Below are 24,887 nucleotides of genomic sequence, written 5' to 3' on the forward strand. Positions count from 1 at the left end.
AAACGAGGGTGGGGACATGGACTTTATTATAGCAAGATGTTAAAGGACGAATGCGCTTGGGGTATTTGTTGGAAGTTAGACTTCTATGTCATGGAAGGCTGTTCATTTTCATCCGCAACCCAGCGAGAAAGCTGTTCTTTTCAGGCCACAAAATGGCAGAGGGTTATTGCTGGCTTCTGGTAACACAATGGGAAATCAGCAGTCAAACTAGAACCCCTTTCATTTGCAGGGAGGGAGGAAGGGGGGTGCAAGGAAACCAGAGAATCACATGGAGGAACGTGGTCTGGGGGAGGTACTACGGAACTTGGATCCTCCAAAACACCACCATCTTGACAAACAGTCTTGAACCCAGGCTCACTCGTTCATTTGTTCAACTGCTATGTATTGAGCCCCTCCTCTACCTGGGATGCCAAGTACAACAGCGAACAAAACAGGCACCATCTTGTCCTGTAGCTCATGAAGATTCCACTGAAGCTCGGGAAGCAGGCTGGAAACACTAACAAGCACATAATAGCAACTCATGGTAGGCGCTGTGAAAGAAAAGAACAGGGCGTCCTGCTGTGAAGGAGAAGAGCCCTACCTTAGCTGGCTGGGGGTCTGGGCTGGTCTTCCTGAGGAAGACTCAGAGAAGGATGAGTAGGAAAAAGCCAGGACTAGACCCATGGGGAGGGGTCCCCAGCAAGGAGTGGGGGGGGGGTGCTCCATGACAGGGCTCAGGTGGAAAAAGCCGGGTGAACATGAGGAACAGAAATGTGGATGGTGGAAGTGCCAGTGAAGGGGTGCACTCCGTGGAGGGGCTGAGGCAAGAGGCATAGAGGCCAATGTCGACAGCAGGAAAAGGTGAGAAAGGATGAGGGCCGTCCACGTGGTCCACAGCCTGTCTTCCAGCTCAGCACAGGTAAAGGCACCAGCAGCTTCCCCCACATGTCGGAGGCTAGGATTGGCAGCAGGCTGGAGAGGATGGACAGAGAAAAGTGGAACGAGAAAGCCTGGGCCAAGCTGACTTGGCGTTGACTGCCACCTCCCAGTGTGGCCTTGCACAACTCAGTTTCTAGTCCATCGATCGAAGATGAGAATACTCACCCTAAAGGGTTGTAAAAAGGAGTGTATGGGGGCGGGTGAAATGGGTGGAGGGGGTCAAAAGGTACGAAGTTCCAATTACAAAATAAATAAATGTCCTGGGATGTCATGTACAGCATAGTGACAATACTTAATAATACTGTATTAATTATTTGAAAGTTGCTAATGAGTAGATATTAAAAGTCCTTATCCCAAGTGGGGGGGGGGAAATTGAGGGGAGGGGGGTGGTGACTAAGTGACTATGTATATGATGGATGTTAGCAAGATATATTGTGGTGATCATTTTGCAAAGTATACAAATATGGAATCACTATGTTGTACATCTAAAACTAATAAATATGATATGTCAATTATATCTCATTTTTTTAAAAGAGGGATTGCAGGTAAGTGAAGTCAATGCCACGCTCAAGGAGAGTGTTCAGTGAATGATAGTTGCGTTATTGATGGGAGGAGGGAGTTATTTGAAAGACATCAGGAGGCAATGTCAGCAAAATTCTTGGGAGTGTGGTGGGAGTTTCGGGGAAGAGCTGGCCGGGGCCCTAACTGGTTTGGCTCAGTGGATAGAGCTTCAGCCTGCGGACTGAAGGGTCCCAGGTTCGATTCCAGTCAAGGGCATGTGCCTTGGTTGCAGGCACATCCCCAGTAGGAGGGTGTGCAGGAGGCAGCTGATCGATGTTTCTCTCTCATTGATGTTTCTAACTTTCTATCCCTCTCCCTTCCGCCCTGTAAAAAGGCAATAAAATATATATTTTTTTAAAAAAGAGTCCTCCGGGGCTGACCATTGAGTGTGTACCGATGCCACCACCAGAGGAAGGGACAGCAAAGTGGGGAACAGGGGTGCAGTCGATGAGTGACTTGGAGGAGTAAGTGAGAAGCGGCGAGCGGAGGGGGCGGAGCAAGAGGAGGAAGGAGAAGGCTGGAGGGGAGATCCGAGAAGAGAAGTGAGGGCCCGCAGGGAAAGCGAGGTGAGGGGCCCTGGGGCGGCCGGGGAAGAGAGGTGAGGGGCGGGGGCGGGCGCCCGGGAGGCGGGCAGCGGTCCCGGCTGCAGCCGCAGCGGCGGGGAGAGGCGAGCTCCGCTCTGCGGGCGCGGGAGACGCGCGGCCTGGGAGGCGATCTTCACCTTGCAGGTGAGCCCGCCGCGGGTGACCGCAGGAGAGATGGCAAGGAGGATGTGGCCTCCTCGGGCGCTTAATTCCGGGGGTCCTTAGGAACCCGGGTACTCCGCAGGCCACTCTGGCCGCGCGGGTCGGCAGAGGCCGCCTAGAAACTCCCCTGCCAACTCCTCTTTGCTCGGCTGCGACCTAGGCAAGGTTGGGGGGCTTGGGTTCTGCAGGCAGCCTCTGACTGGGGGTGGCAACGGATTCGGGCAGATCCATTCTGGGATTACCCCCCCACACACACACACCCTACACACACACCACCACCACCACCACCTGAGAGCGCGGTGACCCCTCCAGGGACTGTCCCTCCGATCACTCGCTCCGCCCCCATCCTGCTGCCAACCTCCCCCCACTGCCCACCTGTCAGCCTTCCTCCCTCTTTGTCTGCCCCCCCTCCTCCCCCCCACATACACACATTGAAGAAGCAGAAAGACCAGGGCCTGGTGGTGGGAGCTGACCTGGAAGGCAAGACCCTCGGAAGGTTTGCTTAGCTGTGGACTGGTGATTAATTGGGTGCAGGGGACCTGACCACCGAAGCTGAGACGTGTATCTTTGCTTCTTGATTTAAGGCAATGGCCGAATCCTGACTAAGATAGATGTTCTCATTTGACCTTTGGTGCAAAGACTTCCTGGAAATCTTCAAGAAATAAGTTGCCCAGGTCCACTCTGACAGTTGCCCTTTACTGCTCACGCACTCACTGCGTGCTGGGTGCTGGGTGCTGGGCTGGGGCTTATGGACCTCATCCCTCATCCTTATCCCTCCTCCTGGCAACAGCCCCTCAAGGTTGCCTGTCCATGATCCCCACTTAACAGGTGAGAAAGCTGAGGCACAGGCACATCAAGTCATTTACCCCAAAGCACAGGGCTAGCAAAGCGTAGAGGCAGGGTCTGAATGCAGGTATTTCTGATTCCAGGAATGTCCACTGTAGGGCATCATGCTAGCTTTACAATAACATCAGGTACCTAACGCGAAATTTGGTACAAGTAAGGGCCCCCTTGGCTCATATGCCTGGCAGTTTAGTAGGAAGCAGAATTGTATGAGAAGGTGTTCATTTTGCAGGGAAATCAGTGGTAGGCATGGCGTCCAGGGCCACAGAGGGCACTGGCCGTTGGCCAGGCAGGGACTCAGAGTCCACCTGGACTATGGCCATCCTTGCCAAATCACTCTTCTGAGCCATGTGACACCAGTGATTCCTTCCCTCTTTCATTCCTTCCCCTCCGCACCAGCTACTCCTTTTAAGTCCTTTCCTTGGCCTTTTTCTTGTCTCCTCCTGTTGGTATTCCTTGCCCTCAATGTTCACATTCTCCAATACTCTTTTTAGACAATTTTGTTTGTTTCTTGCTTTACCTGTCATCTCTATGATGGCAGCTCCCAAATTCATCTTCCCAGGCTCTCCTTAATCTCTAACCCAAATCTTCAAATATTCGAATCTCTATTGGCTAATTCCAATGTGTACCCACAGGCACCCAAATGTAACGTTTCAAACTCAAGTATATTATCTCTGTGCTTCCCACCAGCGTGTTAGTTCAGGTCTCCATGCTGCCTTGCCTGGACTATTAAGGTACCTTTGAAACTGGTTTTTATGCCGGGGAGTCCATCCACCCTCTACAAACTCAAGAGTCCTAGTCTTTCGGTGTCTCAGACCTGACCAGAGAGACCAGAGACCAGACCTTTCTTCCTCTCCTTCCTTAGCAGCCTGGGTTAGCTAGATCTAGGGAGCCCTCGGCACATTGTGTAACTGCCGACTTGTCTGGCTTCCCCTTTACACTGTGCGTTCCTTTAGCCCTGTGTTTGCTTTATCCTTAATCCTATTCCCTGGCCTGGCACATAATAGACACTCAGCAAATATTTCTGTAGTTAATGGCCTTGTAATGAATTGAAACTCCTTTAGGACACCATTTATAGGTAGTAAAAAATTTCACTGTTTCAGAGTGTGACATTTCATATATGTGTGTGTTGGTGGGGGAGAAGCATTAGAAAGTAAGTTGGCAGCCCGGCCAGCGTGGCTCAGTGGTTGAGCGTCGACCTATAAACTAGGAGGTCAGGGTTCGATTCCCAGTCAGGGCACGTTCCCCGGGTGTGGCCTCGATCCCCAATGTGGGGTGTGCAGGAGGCAGCCGATCAATGATTCTATCTCATCATTGATGTTTCTATCTCTCTCTCCCTCTCCCTTCCTCTCTGAAATCAATTTTAAAAATAAATTAAAAAAAAAAAGTTGGCAGGTGATTGAATATTGACTAATGACAAAATGAAAGCATGTTTTTTAAATATGTGAGTTGATATTAAAGGTGTTTTTAAGGTTGATGGAACATTCAGACACAGCACAGTGACTGTCTTCTATTTTCCCTAGACGTCAGGTCAACGCGTAAGCTGAGTACACTCAACTAGAAGAGAAGCAAAGACAGCGTCATCATGGCGTCAGTGTCTACCCATGGAAACCAAGATAAACCGCATTTGCCACCACTAAGCAAGCAGGTATGTTTTCAGTTTACCATTTGAAGAGGAACATCATACCAGACTTTCCTTAAACTGCATCCAGCCTGGCACTTTATTGGATGAATTCGGGGAAAATGGAATGGGGAAGGAAAGTGTATTTTTGACTGCCCTGAAAAGCACATTTAAAATTTTTATTTCCAAAATCCTTTCTTTATTCTTCCCTATTTAACACCCAGCCTAAGCAAACCATACATAGACTGTCAACAATTGAAGAGGTTTCCCTTAGCAGAGCAAAACTCTTCATGGACTCTCACAGAATGATGTGTAGTGATGCTTGTTTTCACATTTTTGTCACCAAGGCCAACCTTACTAAATCTATGCCGCGGCCCGGTGTTCCCTTCAGGAGAGCAGAGTCCTGAACTACTAAATTAGCCATCAGGTTGAGAACCCAACTTTCCAACTTGTTAAGAATGAATATGAGGTGTTTCAGGGATACATAAAGGAAGAAAAGAGAAAGTACTGTGATGGGTAAAAGAAGTTCACGTTCTCTGGGGTCAACTTTTCAAGCTAAAAATAGTTTCTGGAGGAAGTGATGTGTAAGGAGCAAAGTTTAGGGGAGGCAAACAGACAAATGATATCAAGTCACAAGGAGAAGCATGTGGACACCTGAGTTGCCTTTGTGACATGGAGAGCCATAAAACATTTATGGGCATAGAGAAAAGGCTCCCCAGGGCTCCTCTGGGAGGCCGTGCAGGAGCTTCAATCTTGCCGGCAGGACTCACAGTTATTGTGATAGTCGGGTCCCTGACCCCGGGGCGGGGGGGGAGGGTGTGTGTGTGTGTGTGTGTGTGTGTGTGTGCGCGCGTGCGTGTGTGTGTGTGTGTCTGGAGGAAAGGAGAAGGGAGGTGTTCCTATTTCTCCTCAGCCCAGGCAGAACCAAGAAGAGGTACTTACACCGAGGTAAGGAGGAGTGCTTGCTGAGGAACTAACGTGAGTGGAGAGTGAGAACAGTTCCTTCTTATCACTGTGACTCGCCCTGACCACCACCTCTGTGTACTGTGCTGTGGGGAGTTGCAGAGAAAGAGAGGTGTCCTTATAAAGCTCTGAGGGCATAGGTACCACAGGGTCCTTCGACCTTGTTATCAAGTATGTAAAGTGCTTAGCCCATGGGAAAGAGCACAAGAAGTGGTGACCATTGCCTGGCCGGTGTGGCTCAGTGACTAAGCATCGATCCATGCGCCCAGAGGTCACCTGCTGGATTCCCAGTCAGAGCATGTGCCCTGGTTATGGGCCCGATTCCCAGTAGGGGGCGTGCAAGAGGCAGCTGATCGATGTTGATGTTTCTCTCATAGATGTTTCTACCTCTCTCTCTCCCTCTCCCTTCCTCTCTTTCTAAAGTCAATAAAAATATATAATTTTTTTTAAAAAAGAAATGTGACCATTATCCACATTGATATCTACTACAAACAAGAGTTCCGAAAAGAACATAAGCAAAATCAGCAAGGTCAACTTCAAAAGCCAAGGAGCTGCACCTCAACAAGAAAAACACTAAAACTCCCAGAGGTAAATGGCAGAGGACCTACATAAATCATTCAGAGACAAGGAAATATTAGTGTGACTTTTTAGTAAGGAACAAATTAAATAAAATTTGCTTTTAAAAAATGAACGAACCACCCACAGAATGGGAAAAATATTTGCAAATCACATATCTGATAAGAGTCTAGTATCCGGAATATTTAAAGAGCTTTTACAAGTCAATAACGAAAAGACAAATGACCCAATTAAAAAGGTGGTCAAAGGACTTGAACAGGTGTTTCTCCAGAGAGGATATATAAACGTGCAACAAGCAAATGAAAAGATGTTTCATGTCATTAGTCATTAAAGAAATGCAAACCAAAACCACAATGAGATAACATTTTACACCCACCAGCATCGCTATAATTAAAAAGAAAAACAAAACAGGAAATAACAAGTGTGGACAAGAATGAGAAATTGGAACCTTCGTAGTTTGTTGGTGGGATTGTAAAATGGTGCAGCTCCTGTAGAAAACAGCTTGGCAGTTAGTTCCTCAATTAGTTAATCATAGAATTTTACATATGACCCAATGGGATTAAAAAACATGTTTAAACAAAAACTTGTACAGGAATCTGCATAGCAGCTCTATTCACAATAGCCAAAAGGTGGAAACAACCCAAATATTCATCAATAGATGGACTGGTAAACAAAACACGAAATGTTCTTGCAATGGAATATTGAGTCATAAGAAGGAATGAAGTCCTGATCCATGCTACAACATGAATGAACCTTGAAAACATTATGCAAAGGAACAGAAGCCAGTCACAAAAGTCATTTATTGGACTATATCATTTACATGAAATATAAAGAGTAAAAAAATCCATAGAGACTGAAAGCAGATCAGTGCTTGCCTGGGTGCTAAAGGGAAGTGGGAATGAAGAGGGACTGCCTAAAGGGTCTGAGTTTCTTTTTGGGGTGGTGAAAAAATTCTAGAACCAGATAGCGAGAACCGCCACACATCATTGCGGATGTACTTAATGACGCTGAATTGTGTACTTCAAAATGACGGAAATGGTAAATATTATGTGTATTTTACCACAATAAAAAATTAATGAGCCAATATATGACAAAAGATTACAGCCCAGGGCCAGTTGCAGGGATTAATTATCTCAACACTAGAGATGAAGGGGGCAGTCTGGCTGAACAATATGTAGAGATGTTCAAACACATAGGTTATCAGGGAAATGCAAATAAGACAATTATTACTTTATCCCTATTAGACTGTCAACATTTAGAAAACTGGATAATGCCAAGGTTAGAAAATCCCTTCTTTACCTAACTTGTTTGGAATCCAGGGGAAGTACCTTTAAGCAGGTTCTGTAGGCCAAGAGGGGCATTCAGGCACTGCTGGCGGGAGTGAGTGGCGCAGCCACTGGGGAGAGCAACGTGGCAAGACTTAGTGAAATTGGAAATACGCATGCCCTGTATTTTACTTCTAGATATATATCTGAAAAATGTTACCACATGGCTCTGTAGGAGACATGTGGTGGTGGCGACATGGATGCATCCTGGGGAATTACACAACAGAAGCTGTGGACTAGATGAATATAGCTATAGGGGTAGATCTTAAAAGCATAGAGTTGAGTTGAAAATATTTTTAAAAATAAAATCAAATACATAAAACAATACCATTTACATTAAAAAGATGCATGCATCCAAAACAATGAACACATACAAAAGATCCACATTAAACACATAGAATGGTCCGGCCAGTGTGGCTCAGTGGTTGAGCATCGACCTATGAACCAGGGTTGTGGCCTCGATCCCCAGTGTGGGATGTGCAGGAGGTAGCCGATCAATGAGTCTCTGTCATCATTGATGTTTCTATCTCTCTCTCCCTCTCCCTTCCTCTCTGAAATCAATTAAAACATACACACACACACATACACATAGAATGGTGGTGATGGGCAGAGGGGAATGAGAGTAGAGAATGTGGATAAGAGTGAATAATACATATCTACAAAGGAGGAAGATCATGAAGGATGGGAGTTAGTCCAGTTTATAGCATGTCAACAGGATAAACACTGTAAAATAATAAAAGTAATTAAGTCAAACATAGCAATAGTTCCACCAGAAATTTTATAACCTAAAATATGGTGTTTTTTTTAAAAAAAAAACAACACTGTCAAGATGGAAAGGAAACTATGTAGAAAAATACAAAAGCAGTCTGCTGATGAGTTCATAGTCTAAAAATGCATACAGACGTGTACAGTAAAGGTAAATTAGAATAGAGGTCTATAAGTACAAAACTTGCCATCCAGTGCTCAGAGTGTGATCCCAGGAGTGTGATCCCTGGAGTGTAAATGGTGTGCTGTAGGGGAATCTCTTCACCCAGGAGGCCACACTGAACTGGGTCTGCAGGAAACCAGGGAGGCAGAGGGAATGGGTAGCATTGCAGGAAACGTATAGACAGAGGCTGGAGGTCAGAGAGAAAATGTGGCAAATGTGGCTTCAGCAGGAATTCCTTCTGACCGGATAACTGCTCCCTGCTCGCTAGTTGATGAGTCACTCGTTGCTTCTCCAGCTGGGATTATTTCCTTGCCTGCGTCTGTCCAATGTTCCCAGCTGGAAGGCACTCGCTAAAAAGGGTCACTGCTCTGTGCTGGTGGCCAGCCCAGGATGACACGCTGCATGACCACAGTGAAGGGAGCGTCCAGCCCTTCTCCAAGAAAACAGCAGATGCTTTTCTGACGATTTCAGTCGACTCACCGTAGAACTTTCCTTGCAGAGTCTGTTGTTTTGTCCAAAATCAAAACTGCACATCCACAGAGCGGAGATTTCAAAGATTATCAGAGAATGTCAAGAAGAAAGTTTCTGGAAGAGAGGTAAATTGCATCCCTTTTAACTTTGTTAACACTGTATGTGCTGCAATAAACTGCCCACGTATCATATTAGAATTACGGTAATGATTTATTTTTGAGCAGGGGCTTTGCATAATTCCTTGAAGAACATTGATATATGGGCTGTTTAGAGTTTAAATCCACGTTGAGACCCCTTCTTAAGGGCAGAGGTAATATTTGATTTAGGAGCACACATAACACTTTCATGTGACCCAGAACATGGACCTAGAGTGTTCTTTAGAATTTCTTGAAAGAGTAAACCTTCCTAAATTCCACTAGACTCTAACTTCTTTGAGTTCAGGGAATAATGTCAAGTTTATTGCTTCATCCCAGAGCCAAGCACAGTGCTTCACATATAGAAAGTACCTAATCAATATCTGTGGAATGAATGGAAAGTGGCAGGATCCATTAATACTTCCCTCACAGTGTCTCTGAAATAACCTTTTCTGCCGAGTCATCTTCTTCCTCGGCCTGCCTGATATAAATAAGACAAAGGTGTGAATTCAGGCTGTGCTTTAAGGTCTCTTCCAATTAAAAACCAAATCATGGGGACAGTGGGGGCGGGGGCAGAATAAGAGATCAACCAAAGGACTTGTATGCATGCATGTAAGCATAATCAATGGACACAGACAGTAGAGAGGTGAGGGCATGTGCTGGGGGGTGGGGGCAGCTGGGGAGAGGCTAATGGGGGAAAAAGGAGACATATGTAATACTTTAACCAATAAAGAATTTAAAATTTAATAAAAAAATCATGCTTTGTCATTTGAAAATGTCATAATACTGCAGATCTAGTCCCAGTATTTGCAACATTGCTGACACAGGGATCATTTTACTGTGAAATACAGTTTGATTTCTCAAATCATTCCAACTCAGTATCAATTGTTTTAGAAGAAACACTCTTTAGAAGTTGCTATTCATTATGCATTGCTATGATGATTGATTGTGCTCCTAGCAATTCATGTCTTTTCTGACAACCTATGAGTAAGTAATTTAATTAAGCCCTTAGTAGACTAACATTTCAGTATGACCCATTCGCCTACCATCAGATAGATACGAGTGGAAAAATTGGTTGCAATTTAATTTGTCTTGGTTGCTAGGAAGAGCTAGATGTTTATCACAGCTCTCTGCTTTTGGAAGAAGTCACTTGACACATTTTGACAGAACGAGAAACTGCCTTTGCCAGACTTACTTGCCTGTTTTGAAAATCACAGCTGAATGTCGCCCATGTTTAACATGAATGCAGTAATCTTGTAATCCTCAGAAAATAGACATACCCAAATTGTGCAACAAAATGTCATGAAAGACTAAAGCAGAGAACTATCCTGGATAGGATATTATGCAGGAGTTTTATTGTACTGGTATTTTCTTTTATGTAAGATTGGAAATTTCAAAATATCTAATTCAAGGCAGCTCCCAAATGCAACAGCTACATGTCCACACAATGACACGAAGGTGCCTGTGCTGTATGTAGTGGTCAGAATCTGGTGCATGGTGCGCGTTCAGTCAAAGTGGATGTCAGAACAGAGTCCCATGGGGTTTCGGTTTTGTTAGCTTCAAGCTGTACAGCAGGTTCAGTGCCTGGGGCAGACCCCGAGAACAGTCTTCAGGAAGTATTTCATAAATACTCGTCGAATAAGTAAAATAACAAATGACTAAAAGGTCATGGCCAAGGTAGCTAAGAGAAAACACTCGGAGTCATTCTCCCTGGCTTCCAGGTGGCGTGCCAGGTTCTGAAGTTCCAGCACTGAAGGGTGTTTTTGTTTTACAGCCCTGCCTTTTTCTCTCGGAAGCATGCTTGTTACCCAAGGACTAGTCCACCACGGTAAGAATCAACATTCGTTTAATAATTTAACTCCAGGGTTCTGTGAGCCTCCTGGCCGCTTTTTGGTGCTTGGCATGTATTTTGTGGTGAAGGATTTATTTATGCAGGCTTTTGCCTATTTTCAGCATAAACCCCTCCACTCTCCCCTCCAGAAGATGTCCTAATTCCTAGAATGAGTGGCTGTGTTAGGTTACATGGCAAAGGGAAATCAAAATTGCTGATGGGAAGGCTGTTAATCAGCTGACTTTAAAATAGGGAGATTATTCTGGATTAACCAGATGGGCCCAGCGTAATCAGATGGATCCTTAAAAACTGGGTCAGGCCTGACCGGCATGACTCAACCTATGAACCAGGAGATCAGGCTTGGTCCTCAGTAGGTGGTGTGCAGGAGTCAGCCAATCAATAATTCTCTCTCATCACTTCCTGTCTCTGAAATCAATAAAAATATATTAAAAGAAAGAAAGAGCCGAAACCGGTTTGGCTCAGTGGATGGAGCGTCGGCCTACAGACTGAAGGGTCCTGGGTTCGATTCCGGTCAAGGGCATGTACCTTGGTTGCGGGCACATCCCCGGTGGGAGGTGTGCAGGAGGCAGCTGATCGATGTTTCTCTCTCATCGATGTTTCTGGCTCTCTATCCCTCTCCCTTCCTCTCTGTAAAATATCAATAAAATATATTTTAAAAAAAATTGGGTCAGAAGATGGAACCGGAGAGACGGCAGCATGAGAAGGACTCACTCAACACTGCTGGCTTTGCTGATAGAAGAGGGGGCAAGAGCCCAGAGTCCAGGAACAGGGGTGGCCCCCAGGAGCTGGCAAGGAATGCCGCCCTGCCAGCACCTTGATTTTAGCTGGCTGCTGAGGCCTGAATGTTTGTGCCCCACCCCCCAGTTCACATGTTAAAATCCTAACCCGAAAAGGGGATGGTATTAGGAAGTGAGGCCTTTAGAAGGCAATTAGCCCGTGAGGGTGGAGCCCTCGAGAATGGCAGTGCTCTTGCAAGAGACCTCACAGAGCTCCCTAGCTCTTCCCACCACAAGAAGTCTGCAAACCCAGAAAGGGGCCTACCAGCCTTGAGGATACCCTGATCTTGGACTTCAGCCTCCAGAACTGTGAGAAATCAATTTCTGTCATTTATAAGCACCCCCAGTCTTGTTTTTGCAGCTCCAACAGACTGACGCACGCAGGGAAACCCATTTTGAGCTCTGACCTCCAGAACTGTAAGCTTGCAGATGTGTGTTGTTTTAAGCCTCCAAGTCTGTGGTGAGTTGTTACAGCAGCCACAGGAAACTAATAGTGTCTTTCTCTGTACCAGAGTCCCTGCATCTCCCAGGGGCTCAGTATATGTTAGACAGACTGTTCCCTGAGCAAGGATGCTTCAGGGAGGAGGTAATGGGGCTGAAATCCACCAAGCTCTGTCCATCAAGCCATTTGTCCTGGTGAGAGGCTGCATTTCCCTGAGTCAGGGCACCCTGTCTAATTTGCACAACAGGTCATGAGGACTAGCAGGCGCCCTGCACCTCCCCACACAACCTCTCCCTGCCTCTTAGTTTTCTAGTTACCTCTCTATTCTTCCTTGCTCCCTCCTTTTTTCCTATCTCCATCTCACCAGAGAACCCATAGGCATTGTCTAGTTCCTTTGACCCTGTCAAAGCCCATTACTTTGAACACTGCTGATGACCAGGACTTTAAAGAGTATTTGTGCCCAGCAAATACTTGACGTTCAAGTTCTTCTTTGGGTCTCAGAGACCACATGTGTCATTTATCTAGGAGAATCCATTTCAGTCCATATTATTCTTCTATTAAGGATTTAAGTTGATTTATTAAATATTATTTCATTTTTATAACATGAAGATAGCCTTTTATGGAAATATATTTATCAGTCAGTAATGAGTCTGTCAGACCATTTTTGACAACAAAGAAATACAGTCATGCCATTATGGGGATTGTATCTTATAAATATTAGACTTCTCGAAATCTATTATCTCTGGCATGTGCGCAGATATACTTTTCCAGGGTTGTGCAGTAGTTTTCTACGACTACTATATCAAATTAACACAAACACAGTGACTTAAAACAGCACAAATGTATTACCTTACAGTTCTGGAGGTTAGATGTCCAAAATGGGTCTCCCTGGTCTGAAATCAGAGTGTCCACAGGGCTGCTCTCCCTGCTGGGGGCTCTCAGGCTTCCTCGGCCCTCCCAGCTTCTAAAGACCACCCACAGTTCTTCTTGGCTCGTGGCCCCTTCCTCTGCCTACAAAGCCAAGGTCTTCCCATATTGCCGTCTGCCTGGTTCTGCCTCTGAATCCCTCTTCTACATTCAAGATCCATTGTGATTACATCGGGCCCACCTGTGCCGAGCCGGCACGGCCATGGGTGAACTTGAGAGGGAAGCAGTGAAGGATTTAGAAAAGACAGACAAGAGAATAAAGCTGGGTCTAGGTGGGACGCTGCTCTCTGATGGAGAGACAGTGCCACGGCCTGCAAGCCGAGTATTTATTTTATAGCCAGATTCCACGAGGCAAAGTAAGGGCGTGGTTACAACATTCTTGTGGGTTTCGAATCTACTCAATTACATGCACCTGATCGAGCTTTGTTTACTTGCTGCACCTCCCGCAGCCCATATCACTCAGCCATGTGGTACCACAGGTTCGGACCATAAGGTCAAGCTTACAACTCTAGCCTGTGGCTATAATTGTGCTGGGACTTGCACGTGGCTTTGCCATGAGAGGATCGTGCCCTCTCATTAGTCCCAAGCTTGAACCTGTCCAAATGCTGTAGCTGCTCTCCACACCCACCCAAATGATCCAGGATAATCTTCCTATTTTAAAGTCATCTGATTCACCCTAATTCAATTTTCTACCATAATTCACCTTTGTTATGCAATTGTAACATATTCAGTTTCCAGGAATTGGGATATATATGGACACCTTGAGGAGGCCATTATTCTACCTATCACAGTAGTAAAGTTTTTATTTAAAAGTTGTGGTATGTATACAATCATGTGTCAAATAACAACATTTCAGACAATGACAGACTATATGTACAATGGTAATTCCATAAGATTATAATGGGGCAGAAAAATTTCTGTGGGCTAGTGATGTTATAGCCATGGAAATGTCAAAGCACAAGGCATTTATTTCTCAGCTATCTGAGGTGATCCTGGTGTACACACTCCTGCTGCACAGCCTGTCATATAAAAGTATAGCACCTGCAACTTGGACAGTATGTAATACTTGATAATGATAATAAACGACTATGTTACTGGTTTATGTAATGACTATACTTTTTATCATCATCTTGGAGTGTCCTCTTCTACTTATTAAAAAAAAAAAAAGTTTGCTGTAAAACAACGTACTGTTACGCCAGCAGCAGCCTCAGGCATTTTGTGTTTACCGTGTCTCTTGATTGCATCACTTTCTCTTGAGTTTGACTTAATCTCGTGGTGGTTTGTACAATAACATGCTGTACAGGCTTGTAGCCTCGGAGCAATAGTTTATACCATGCGGGCTAGGTGTGTAGGAGGCTGTACCATCCAGGTTTGAGTAAGTGCACTCTATGATGTTCCTACAATGATGAAATCGCCTAATGATGCCTTTCTTATAATGTATCCCCGTGGATAAGTGATGCATGACTGGTATGGGGGATCCTTAAATTGAATTTCTGTGTTGAGATACATAAAAAGGGGAGGCAGCAGTGACTAATTGTTGGAAACAAGTTGTTGGCTCCACCTTTGCACTGTTATCTTTAAACAAGTCTTGAATTGGCTGTTTCATGTGTGTGTTTTTTTATACATTAAAGCTAACACTTGCTACTTGGAAAAAATGGCTATTTGAGAGTTAAATTCAATCAATCAAGAATTGAATTATAACTCTTTTAGGGTCATCTCTACTGATTAAGAATCTATGTAGCGCCCTGGCTGGTTTGGCTCAGCGTCAGCCTGTGGACTGAAGGGTCCTGGGTTTGATTCTGGTCAAGGTCACATACCAGGGTGGTGGGCTCGATCCCCAGTAGGGGGCATGCAGGGGGCAACTGATCAATGATTCTCTCTCATCATTGATGTTTCCATCTCTCTCTCCCTCTCCCTTCCTCTCTGAAATCAATAAAAAAATATTTTTTAAAAAAGTAAAATATTAAAAAAAAAATCTATGTAGCCCTGGTCAGGTGGCTCAGTTGTTGGAGCATCATCCCAAATGGTTGCAGATTTGATCCCTGGTTGGGGCGCATACGGGAGGCAACCAATCGATGTTTTTCTCTCTCTCTCTCCCTTCCTCTCTCTAAAATCAGTAATAAAATAAAATAAAATAAAACATATCCTCAGGTGAGGGTTAAAGAAACTGCATATATATTAAACTTTGAAGATTTCCTGAGAGAGAAACCAAGATGGCGGCATAGGTAAGCACCTAAACTGCTGCCTCGCACAACAATTTCAAAACTACAACTAAAAGACAGAACGGACACCATCCAGAACCACAGGAAAGCAGGCTGAGTGAAAATTCTACAACTAGAAGGAAAGAGAAAAGCTCACAGAGAATTGGAGGTACGGCAAAGGGTCTTTGTGCGCGCAGAGAGGAAGGGCAGCTGAGAGCCTGGCTGACTTTCTCTGGCGGAAGGGGGAAGGAAGCCCCCGACTGCACTGAACCCCAATTCTGACTGCACTGAACCCCAGTTCCGGGCGAGCCCCTGGGGACCCACGCTCTTACTGGGGGAGTCTGGACTCTCGGGCGGAGACTCGGGAGCTGGGGAAGGCAGAAGTCTGAAGGCGCAGCGTGCCAGTGCACACAAAGGCTGTGGAGGTTGCCACAGGCTTTCCCTAGTGGAAGGGAGTCAGAGGCTCCTGACTGCACTGAGCCCCAGTTCCGACTGCACTGGACCCCAGTTCCAGGCGAGCCCCTGGGGACCCACGCTCTTGTGGGGGGAGTCTGGACTCTTGGGCGGAGACTCGGGAGCCGGGGAAGGCAGAGGTCTGCACGTGCACGCAAGGGCAAGGCTGCCGGGAAGCCAAGATTGTCTGCTCCGCCCTGAGACTCCACCCCATCCAAGCCGAGCACAGAGGCTATTGCAATTTGGCAAGTCTAATCCTATAAGGCTGTCTCCAGCACCGAACTTCTCCCAGCATAGACACAGCTGATCCTTACAGCCAACTGGCCTGGAGGTCAATTCCTCCCAGTGATACCAACAACAATCAAGACTTAACTATAACAAGGCTGTACACACAGTCCACAAAGGGGTGCACCAAGAGTGTCCACCTCAGGTTAACTGGGGAGGCCGACCCACTGGGCCATATAGGAAACCTAGCACACAAATCTACCCTACCAACTCAGGGAAGCAATGAAAATGTGGCGTCAAAGAAACAGATCACAAACGAAAGAAATGGAGGAAAACAAACGACTGGATATAGAATTCAAAACCACGGTTATAAGGCTTTTCAAGAATATCCTAGAAAAGGCCGATAAATATAACGAGACCCTCAAAGATATGAAAAAGGACCAACTAGAAATTAAGCATACACTGACTGAAATAAAAAATACTATACAGAGACCCAAAAACAGACTAGAGGAACACAAGAATCAAGTCAAAGAATTGAAACACAAAGAAGCAAAAAACACTCAACCGAAAAAGCAAAAAGAAAAAAAAAAAATCCAAAAAGTTGAAGATAGTGTAAGAAGCCTCTGGGACAACTTCAAGCGTACCAACATCAGAATTAATGGGGTGCCAGAAGAAGAGAGAGAGCAAGATACTGAAAACCTATTTGAAGAAATAATGACCGAAAACTTCCCCCACCTGGTGAAAGAAATAGACTTACAAGTCCAGGAAGCACACAGAACCCCAAACAAAAGGAATCCAAAGAGGACCACACCAAGACACATCATAATTAAAATGCCAAGAGCAAAAGACAAAGAGAGAATATTAAAAGCAGCAAGAGAAAAACAGTTAGTTACCTACAAGGGAGCACCCATACAACTGTCAGCTGATTTCTCAACAGAAACTATTCAGGCCAGACGGGAGTGGCAAGAAATACTCAAAGTGATGAATAGCAAGAACCTACAACCAAGATTACTCTACCCAGCAAAGCTATCATTCAGAATTGAAGAGCAGATAAAGAGCTTCACAGATAAGAAAAAGCTGAAGGAGTTCATCACCACCAAACCAGTATTATATGAAATGCTGAAAGGTATTCTTAAAGAAGAGGAAGAAGAAAAAAGTAAAGAGAAAAATTATGAACAACAAATACATATCTATCAACAAGTGAACCTAAAAATCAAGTGAATTAAAAACCTGAGGAACAGAATAATCTGGTGAATATAATAGAATCAGGGGCATAGAAAGGGAGTGGACTGATAATTCTCAGGGGAAAGGGGTATGGGGGGTTCATGAAGAGACCGGACAAAAATCATACACCTATGGATGAGGACAGTGGGGGGGAGGTAAGGGCAGAAGGTGGGGTGGGAACTGGGTGGAGGGGAGCTACGGGGCAAAAAGGAGAAACAATTGTAATAATCTGAATAAAGATTTATTAAAATTAAAAAAATAAATAAAAAGATTTCCTTATACTTCATAAATTTAAATAAGTAATACAATGAAATAATAATGTATATATTTCTCCTTAGGTTATTTAGCAGCTAACCCAAGATTTGGATCATTGCCTAAAGTTGCACGTAAGTCATAGAAGTAAAAAAAAATATTTTTAAATAGATGTTCATAGTAGCTGGAGATATGAATGTCCAGGTTAACCAAATTGCCTGTATTGCCCTTCTGAAAAATCAGTCTTTATTTTTTGCCACTTTACAGTTCTTCATTCATTCAACACTTCCTGGTGTCAAGTTGAGCCATAGGGACCTCCCCTTGGAGAGTCCTCTTTAAAGTGGGGACGAGGCGTGCCTGGCAGGGCCCACGAGAGCCTCAGAATGATAGATCCATTAGATAGGGGCTTAATCACAAGGAACAGCAACAGCCTGTAATTATTGGAATCGAGAGTGGGTTTAAGTTTTTTTCTTTTGGACAGTCTTTTCCAAATATTTTCTGAAGTGAACATAATAAATGAATAATTTTTTTAAATCAGGGACTTTCTAATTAATAATACACCAACCATAAACTCAGGGTTTCATCTTTTCCACTCATAATACATCGACCCTGCTTTGTACAAAAAGGATGCTTTCCCACATATAGTCTGAAACTTCATTCCCAGCAAGAGGAGCAGGTTGAAGATTTCTTCCCTGAGAGGCTTTCTCTGCCTCGTGACCTCTCTCCCCCACAGGCAGGATGGACCGCAGCTCCCCAAACTCCAATCCATAAAGAGAATTTCCTACCCAGTGATTTGGAGAAACCATAACCCCCTCCCTCCCCTGGTGGCCTCAGGCATTTGTTTGCTGGCCTGGCCTTGCTCAGGCGGCCTGGCCCTGGCCCCGAGTCACACCTCTGCTTGCTCTGTCCTGGCCCTTCTATCACCAATTCAAAACGCAGCCAGAAAGTTCCAGGTCCCAATCCTGCTCTTGAAGAGGGAGCTTCGTTCCCAGAGTGTCTGTCCATGGATTTGTCACGGTGCTTTCAAAAAAAATGTTGTCTTTATTGTTGAAAGTATCGTGGCACTTGTAATATTAAAATTACTACTACTAATAAAGAAAATTCTAGAAGATAACTAATGGAGGAGATTCTGACCCTTTATATAATCTATCTTTCCTAACCTGCTTTTACAGTTGCTGGTATTCTGGGATATGGCCTTGGAAAGGCTTCATACATAGGAGTCTGCCAAAGTAAATTTCATTCCCTTGACGATCAGCTACGTGGGGCTGGTTTTGGTCCAGGGCATAACAGGTTTGTAATCTGTTTGATGGAGGGATTGTAATGAAGATAATTATAAAAAGGTAAATAAAAGATGATTCACCATTTATAATATTAAACAGTTTTTCTTGACATCTATATGCTGGGGTGAAAAAAACCTCTTTAAACCTCAAATTTTGAGCTCTTGCTATTCGACTTTAATAATAATTACTTATTATTTAACTTAGTTTCCCATGTCATTTGCTTAACAAACATTTAGTGAGTATCTACTAAGCTCAAGGCATTGTGCAAGTCTGAAAAGAATACCTCAGTCAGCAGACATGGCTTCTACCATCACGGGGTTACACTGAATTTTTACAGGTTTCTTTATTGCAGGACTTTTCAGAGCCTTTACTGTGTTAATATACTGTCTATAGCGTGATTCTCATTAGGGGATATAAGCAGTAGGACTCTGGCATTAAAGGCATTGCCTCTACTGTTAGAACACCTGGGTTGAAAACCAGTTGTACCACTTATTAAATAAACTATGTAATCTTGGAAATGTTTCTTAAACTCTCTAATCTTCAATTTTCTCAACTGTATAAAATGGTGAGCAGAATTGTTTTCATGGAATTGTTATAAGGAAGAGAAATGACTATGACACTCAGTAAGTAATAGCTATTTCTACCACAGGACTAGTGTTGGGGACACATTCACTAAAGACCCTCACTTGTCACAGTGGGTTCTATATGAGAGGCAGCACGGTACTGTGGGAAAAAAATAAAAATAAAAACACTGGGCATGATCATTATTGGCCTTTTTCTTGAGTGACATTCTGGCAGTCTCAAACCAAGAAGCAGCTCCTGTTATTCCCTCAAACATTGGGCCTATGAGCGTCAGCATAGGAAACTGTCTCTCGATCAGGTGTTAAGACTAAAGCTTCCAGTGTCACAGCACAAACCTCTCCTTTTGCTTCTGTCCTAGGCACTGCCTGCTTACCTGTGAGGAGTGCAAAATTAAGCATGGATTAAGTGAGGAGCGAAGTTCACAGCCTTCAGCCTCCTAGACTCTATATCTGTGGCTTTTGAAGTTTCTTAAACCTCTGAATTTGCACACACTACAGTTTCAAGTGTACTGGAAAGTAGCGTACCGTGGAACAGAAACATTGTGATTCTCTCTATCAAAATGCTTTTTGCAGAAGAATTGAGTGTATGTTTTTCTACTGTGTATGAACATGGTGGGAGAATTCACACACCAAAAAGAGATTATGTTGTATTCTAACTTGTATACAGTGAAGTAAAAGAATTTCGAGTCCTCTCTAATTTTCCCCATCCATTCTTTCTTTCTGCTTTATTTCTGGGTTTTAAAATCTCTTAAAGTGGACAGGAATGAAGGTTGAGGAGCTTGGGAAGTCATACCCCACCAAAAACCATTGTGTATGGAGAGAGAAACACAGGGCAAGAAAGATTGCTTCCTATAGGTATGTGGGGTACTTAATGAGAAATACGTCACTTCAAAGAGTCACAGTATGGGTCAATTGTCCTCTCAGTGACCTCGGTGACTTTATGCCTCATCAGTTTGGTAGAGTTTTGCTAAGCCATTGGGTACACGCGTATAGTCATCACTCAAGTACTGGGTTAGTTTGTATACTGCTAGTGGCCTAAAAGAATAAACACAACTTCCCAAATGGTCCCTTCTTCCCCCAGGGAACAGTTTATTGTGGGAGGAATCATGGGAAGAATTAATGCATAGAATGATAAGGCTATAGGCAGATCAGAAGCAGCCAATTCAACCCCATGAGTTGGATTCCTATTTATTGCCAGGTGTGTTGTTTTGTTTGTTTGTTTGTTTTGAAAAAAAAAAAAACACCTCTTCCATTGGGGACCTTTTGTTTGATGGCAGATTGTCTGAGTCCTTAAAAAATGTCCCTTGCATTTTTGCATTTTCTCATAAAAATGCTTTATATGTGTGTCACCATTTAACCATTGGGCATGTGTGTGTACGTATTAGTGTTTTGTGTACTACATCTTGAAACCTGCACCATAGAGGTAAAAAGGGGAACCTCATCAGCAGTTAATACTTGATATGAAATATTTTATTTTAAACATCAAAAATATTGGCAAGTTTCTATTTTCACATGAACATTAAGTGTAAGAAATGGAATGAAGTTTGACTATCTCTTCATGTAGTAGTATACATCTCCTTGTGTCTCAGTCGATAAAGTTCTCCTTCCATAAATCAGATCACAGATCCAATATCCTAGCTTCTTGGATGCAGTTTAATTCTTGGCTCTGAGTTAGCAATTGGTGACTCTTTGTTATCTCTGCTATTGGTAAAAATTCAGATTTGGGCACATTTATTTCCTGCATTCCAGAAAATTATTTCCCAGGGGTCAAAACATTCTCACATTGCTAAGCACAGCAAGTCCATGCAGAAATCAGTCTCAGGGTATTGGGAAAGGTCAATCTCTTATTGTTGAAAAGGCACACTGTTTTTACGGCTGATATCTTCACAGTTCTGCATCAAATTGGGTTTTGTGTTTGGGCTCTCTGCTTTTGCAACATCAGTAAGTTATTCATGGAGGCAGTTTTTTCACAGTGACCTCAGTGTGAAAGGAGATCTATAAAAAAAGAGAAAACCTAGATAGTCATCTAAGAACTCTCAAACATTTTGCTTCATTATCTATTGTATATATTAGGAAGCAAGTATCTGGGGAACAATGTCTGTTTCTTAAAGGAAGATGTGTTAAAGGAGCAGCATTTGCCGTTTAGCATGTAGCAATTACCAACAACACTCACCACCACGCTGGTCATAAGCTTGTGAAAGAAGTACCTTCATGGTGAAAAAAAAAGAGATGTCCTGTATATAATGCTTATATATTTTTAAAATTCTCGTTTAAGCAAAGATATTTTCTTTCCTTGCTGTCAGAATGGATGATTTATCTCTATTTTCTGTAAACATTACAAAAGTAATAAAATTAATCTTGAATGGTGTGATTAAGCCATGAAAATGTGCTGTAGGTAATTTTCATGATATTCAAATAATGCAATCTGTTCATTGACAGAACACGTTTCCACTTTGGAACTCTACATCCAAATTTCAACTGTAGAGTTGGATTCCGTAGACAGAGTTGGCAGAGATGTCGATGACTAACCCACCGGCTGCGAAGTCCAGGACCACATTAATAATGTAATTGAGTGAAGCTGGGCTAGGTGCATGTTAAAACAGGCATAACCCTCACTTCCACACACACAAATATGCCACCTGCTGTGGTCAAATCTTCCAATTTGCAAAACAAATAAGTACAGGTTTTATGTGAAATATCCTGGTTTTTAAATCTTGGATCTTTCATATGTTCAATTACTGCCTACTGTGTTCCAGGCACTGTCTTAGGTACGTCAGTGGGAATGTGACAGGGAGCACAACCAACAAAATTCCACACCTTCCTGGAACCTATATTCTCAGCACCAGTCTGAGGTTTGAGACCTGACTCAACCTCCCACCCCTGGAAATCCCCTCTGCTGTCTGGGCAGGTGAGGCTCCAGGATCTACATATGTACTTCCAGGGGAGGGACACCTGCTGCTCCATGTGCACCCCAGTACACTGCCCAGGTGCAAAACTACCCAGAAAGATCTGTGGGAGCCCAGGTCTGCCGCCCTGCCCCTCTAGACTAGCTCCTCTGAGACAGGAAGTGTATCCTTTTTTACTTATTTCTCAATTTCCACCCTCAAGCAGAGTTCTTGGCCAGACATAGGCCCTTCATAAATATTTCTCAGCCTAAACTTGTAATTTCCCTGTGGCTACACAACAGAATTCTTCTTCTTTTGCATAACAGCCTTTAAATATTTGTGATGTCCTCACATACCAAGACTCCAGAAATGGGTTGACCAGGTTTTTCTTTTAGGCACCTGAACTGATAGCAAGAGGCACTCTACATTAGGCCCTGGGCTCAAATTCAGCCCCACCATTACTGGCTACCTAACATGGAGTCAGTTATTTACCTGCTCTGGGCCTCAGTTTCCTCATCTGTAAAATGGGAAGATTTTAGACTTACCTGTAGGTTATTCGTAAGAATAAAATGAGCTTAATACTTACAAAATGCTTAGAACTGTGCATTGCTCAGAGCAGCCACTCAGTGAATGTTAGCTACTACTTCTACTGCAGTCCAAAAAATGTGTCGTTCTGTCCATTTTTGGCCCATGCTAGGCTTTTTCACATGACCTACCTTTGAGTCAATTCTCTCCATTTATGCTTATGCAGCAGGTCATTCTGAATTTCAGGGTGACTCATTATATTTACATTTATCTCTTTTCAATTTCATGATCCTGATTTCAGGCCCAACTATCTGTCCTTTTCAGACCAAAATCTGCAATTTAACAGGAGAGTGATGTGTCATCTGCATTGGAAAACATTCAGATTACCCCTTTGGTTTCTTATACTGTTCACGGCTCATGATCAAACAATCTTTGTTAGCTGAATGTCTTACAGAAGCAGAGTTTATTATAAAATACAAACCTCAAATCATAGTTTGGTTCATCAGATTATCTCACCTTCAAATGTGCGCAGGTCAAGAAGGAGGATAGGATGGGAAGGTGACAAAAGAGGGGCGACCTGGGAGGAAGAAGCCAATAATGGTGGGGAAAGAAACAGCAAAAAGGAACCTCCCTGAATAAGGTTTTGGAAATCATGGCTGTCATCACAAGCCTTATGGCTTCATTCATTAATTCACTATTTTTCAGAACCCATTATATGCCAGGCAAGGTGCTAGAAGAAATAGGAATACATTCATACATAAGATAGTCTCTGCCCTCCAAGAGTTAAGTAGAGGAGATATGTAGCTAAATAGCTGTAGTGCAATGTAACAGTGCTATGTGGGGTAGATGCAAACCAACTGGCCCTAGAATTCAGGGGCAGTCGTGGTCCCTTTTGCTGTCCTTGCAGATTGTATAACTGGTCCAGTTCTCTACCTCTCCTCATATCCATGCCTTTTGTCATGGAATTTTGCATTTCCTTTCCACTGTGAGTGGGGCATATTTACCTTGACCTTGGGCTTGTCCTATGACTTGCTTTAGGCAACATGTAAGGCAGAAATGAAGGTGTGCCAGTTTCAAACTTAGGCCTAAGGAGACCTCTGTGTTTCCATTTATGTCTCTATTATGAACATAAGAACATACCTGGTACCGAGATGCAGAGGCAATAGCTTGCAGACTGACCCATCAGTTCCACAGTTGCCTAAGATCTAACCCCTACGATAAACCCCTTATTCTGCATCATTCAGAGCAATTCTGCTTTTCCATCAAACGCTAACACGGGAACTGGATAGCTGGAAGTGGCCTGCAGGCATAACAAAAATCTCAAACAAGTCGCATTGGTTGTGGGAACAAGTGGCATATAAATGCTGGCAGGACCTTGAGGAGATTGTGAAAACTTGAAGGGCCTGGATGAGAGTGTTAACAGAAGCCTAAGGACCTTCCAATAGGCTGTCAAGAAGGGATTACAGGAGAGGAAATATTGGAAGCCGAGACTCTGAAGATGTAGTCAAGTTTAGCAAAACTGTCACCTGTGGTAACATAAAAAATAGGAAATGTACGTAAGGAACTTGATTGGCTAAGATTTCTGGGCAGTGTTGAGGGTGCCACTTGGCTGCTGTCTAAAATGAGAGGAGTAAGGAAAAAAAAAAATTCCATTCTCAAGTATTTGGAGAAAATATAAAAGTCCAACAGTCTTTTAAACCAGCAAAAGGTTCTCATATTCAGAAATGGCTTCTAGCAAAAATCAAACCTAGAGTGGGGTAACAGCTTTTTGTTCAAGACCTCAGAACGATGACAGTGCACCACAGGGCAGTTCACACAAATGACCCTCTACACATCTTAGGAATAACCGTGTAGACCTGCCCAAAGCTTCTAAGAATCTTAGGGATATTGCTTACAAACTTCACAAGGAACACCAAAAGGACTGCTTCCAGTAGACATGGGTAGCTTTTGTGAAATGGATTTTCAGTTGATTCTTGAGAACTCCACAGATTTAAAAAATATACCAATTGGGACAGGGGTAGTATAAACAGGCCTGGGGGTCCTCGATTTCTATGGGCAGGCTAGGAAAACCAGTCAGCGGCAAGCATGAGCTACCTACTTTATGGGAAAAGTGGGACCACAAGCCATGACGAGCCCCTGGGGGGACATGCCTTAGCCCGTCAAAGAACTGGCAACGTG

General features: G+C 43.8%; 1 protein-coding gene across 2 annotated transcripts; it reads left to right on the top strand.

Annotated features, from left to right (window-relative positions):
* Positions 1-1,924: 1,924 nt before the first annotated feature.
* Positions 1,925-21,680, top strand: OCIAD2 (OCIA domain containing 2). 2 transcript variants are annotated; one of them, XM_080646257.1, is made up of 7 exons: positions 1,925-2,045; positions 4,592-4,716; positions 8,981-9,077; positions 10,861-10,914; positions 17,525-17,572; positions 18,611-18,728; positions 19,659-21,680. In XM_080646257.1, the coding sequence occupies exons 2-7, from the start codon at positions 4,654-4,656 to the stop codon at positions 19,738-19,740; spliced, it is 462 nt and encodes a 153-aa protein (XP_080502383.1). In that variant the 5' UTR covers positions 1,925-2,045; positions 4,592-4,653; the 3' UTR covers positions 19,741-21,680. The 2 variants fall into 2 exon arrangements, with proteins under 2 accessions (XP_080502383.1, XP_080502384.1); XM_080646258.1 differs by having other exon boundaries at positions 2,034-2,207.
* Positions 21,681-24,887: the final 3,207 nt, after the last annotated feature.

The sequence above is a fragment of the Plecotus auritus genome (assembly GCF_963455305.1).
Source record: "Plecotus auritus genome assembly, chromosome: 1".
Classification (NCBI taxonomy): Eukaryota; Metazoa; Chordata; class Mammalia; order Chiroptera; family Vespertilionidae; genus Plecotus; species Plecotus auritus.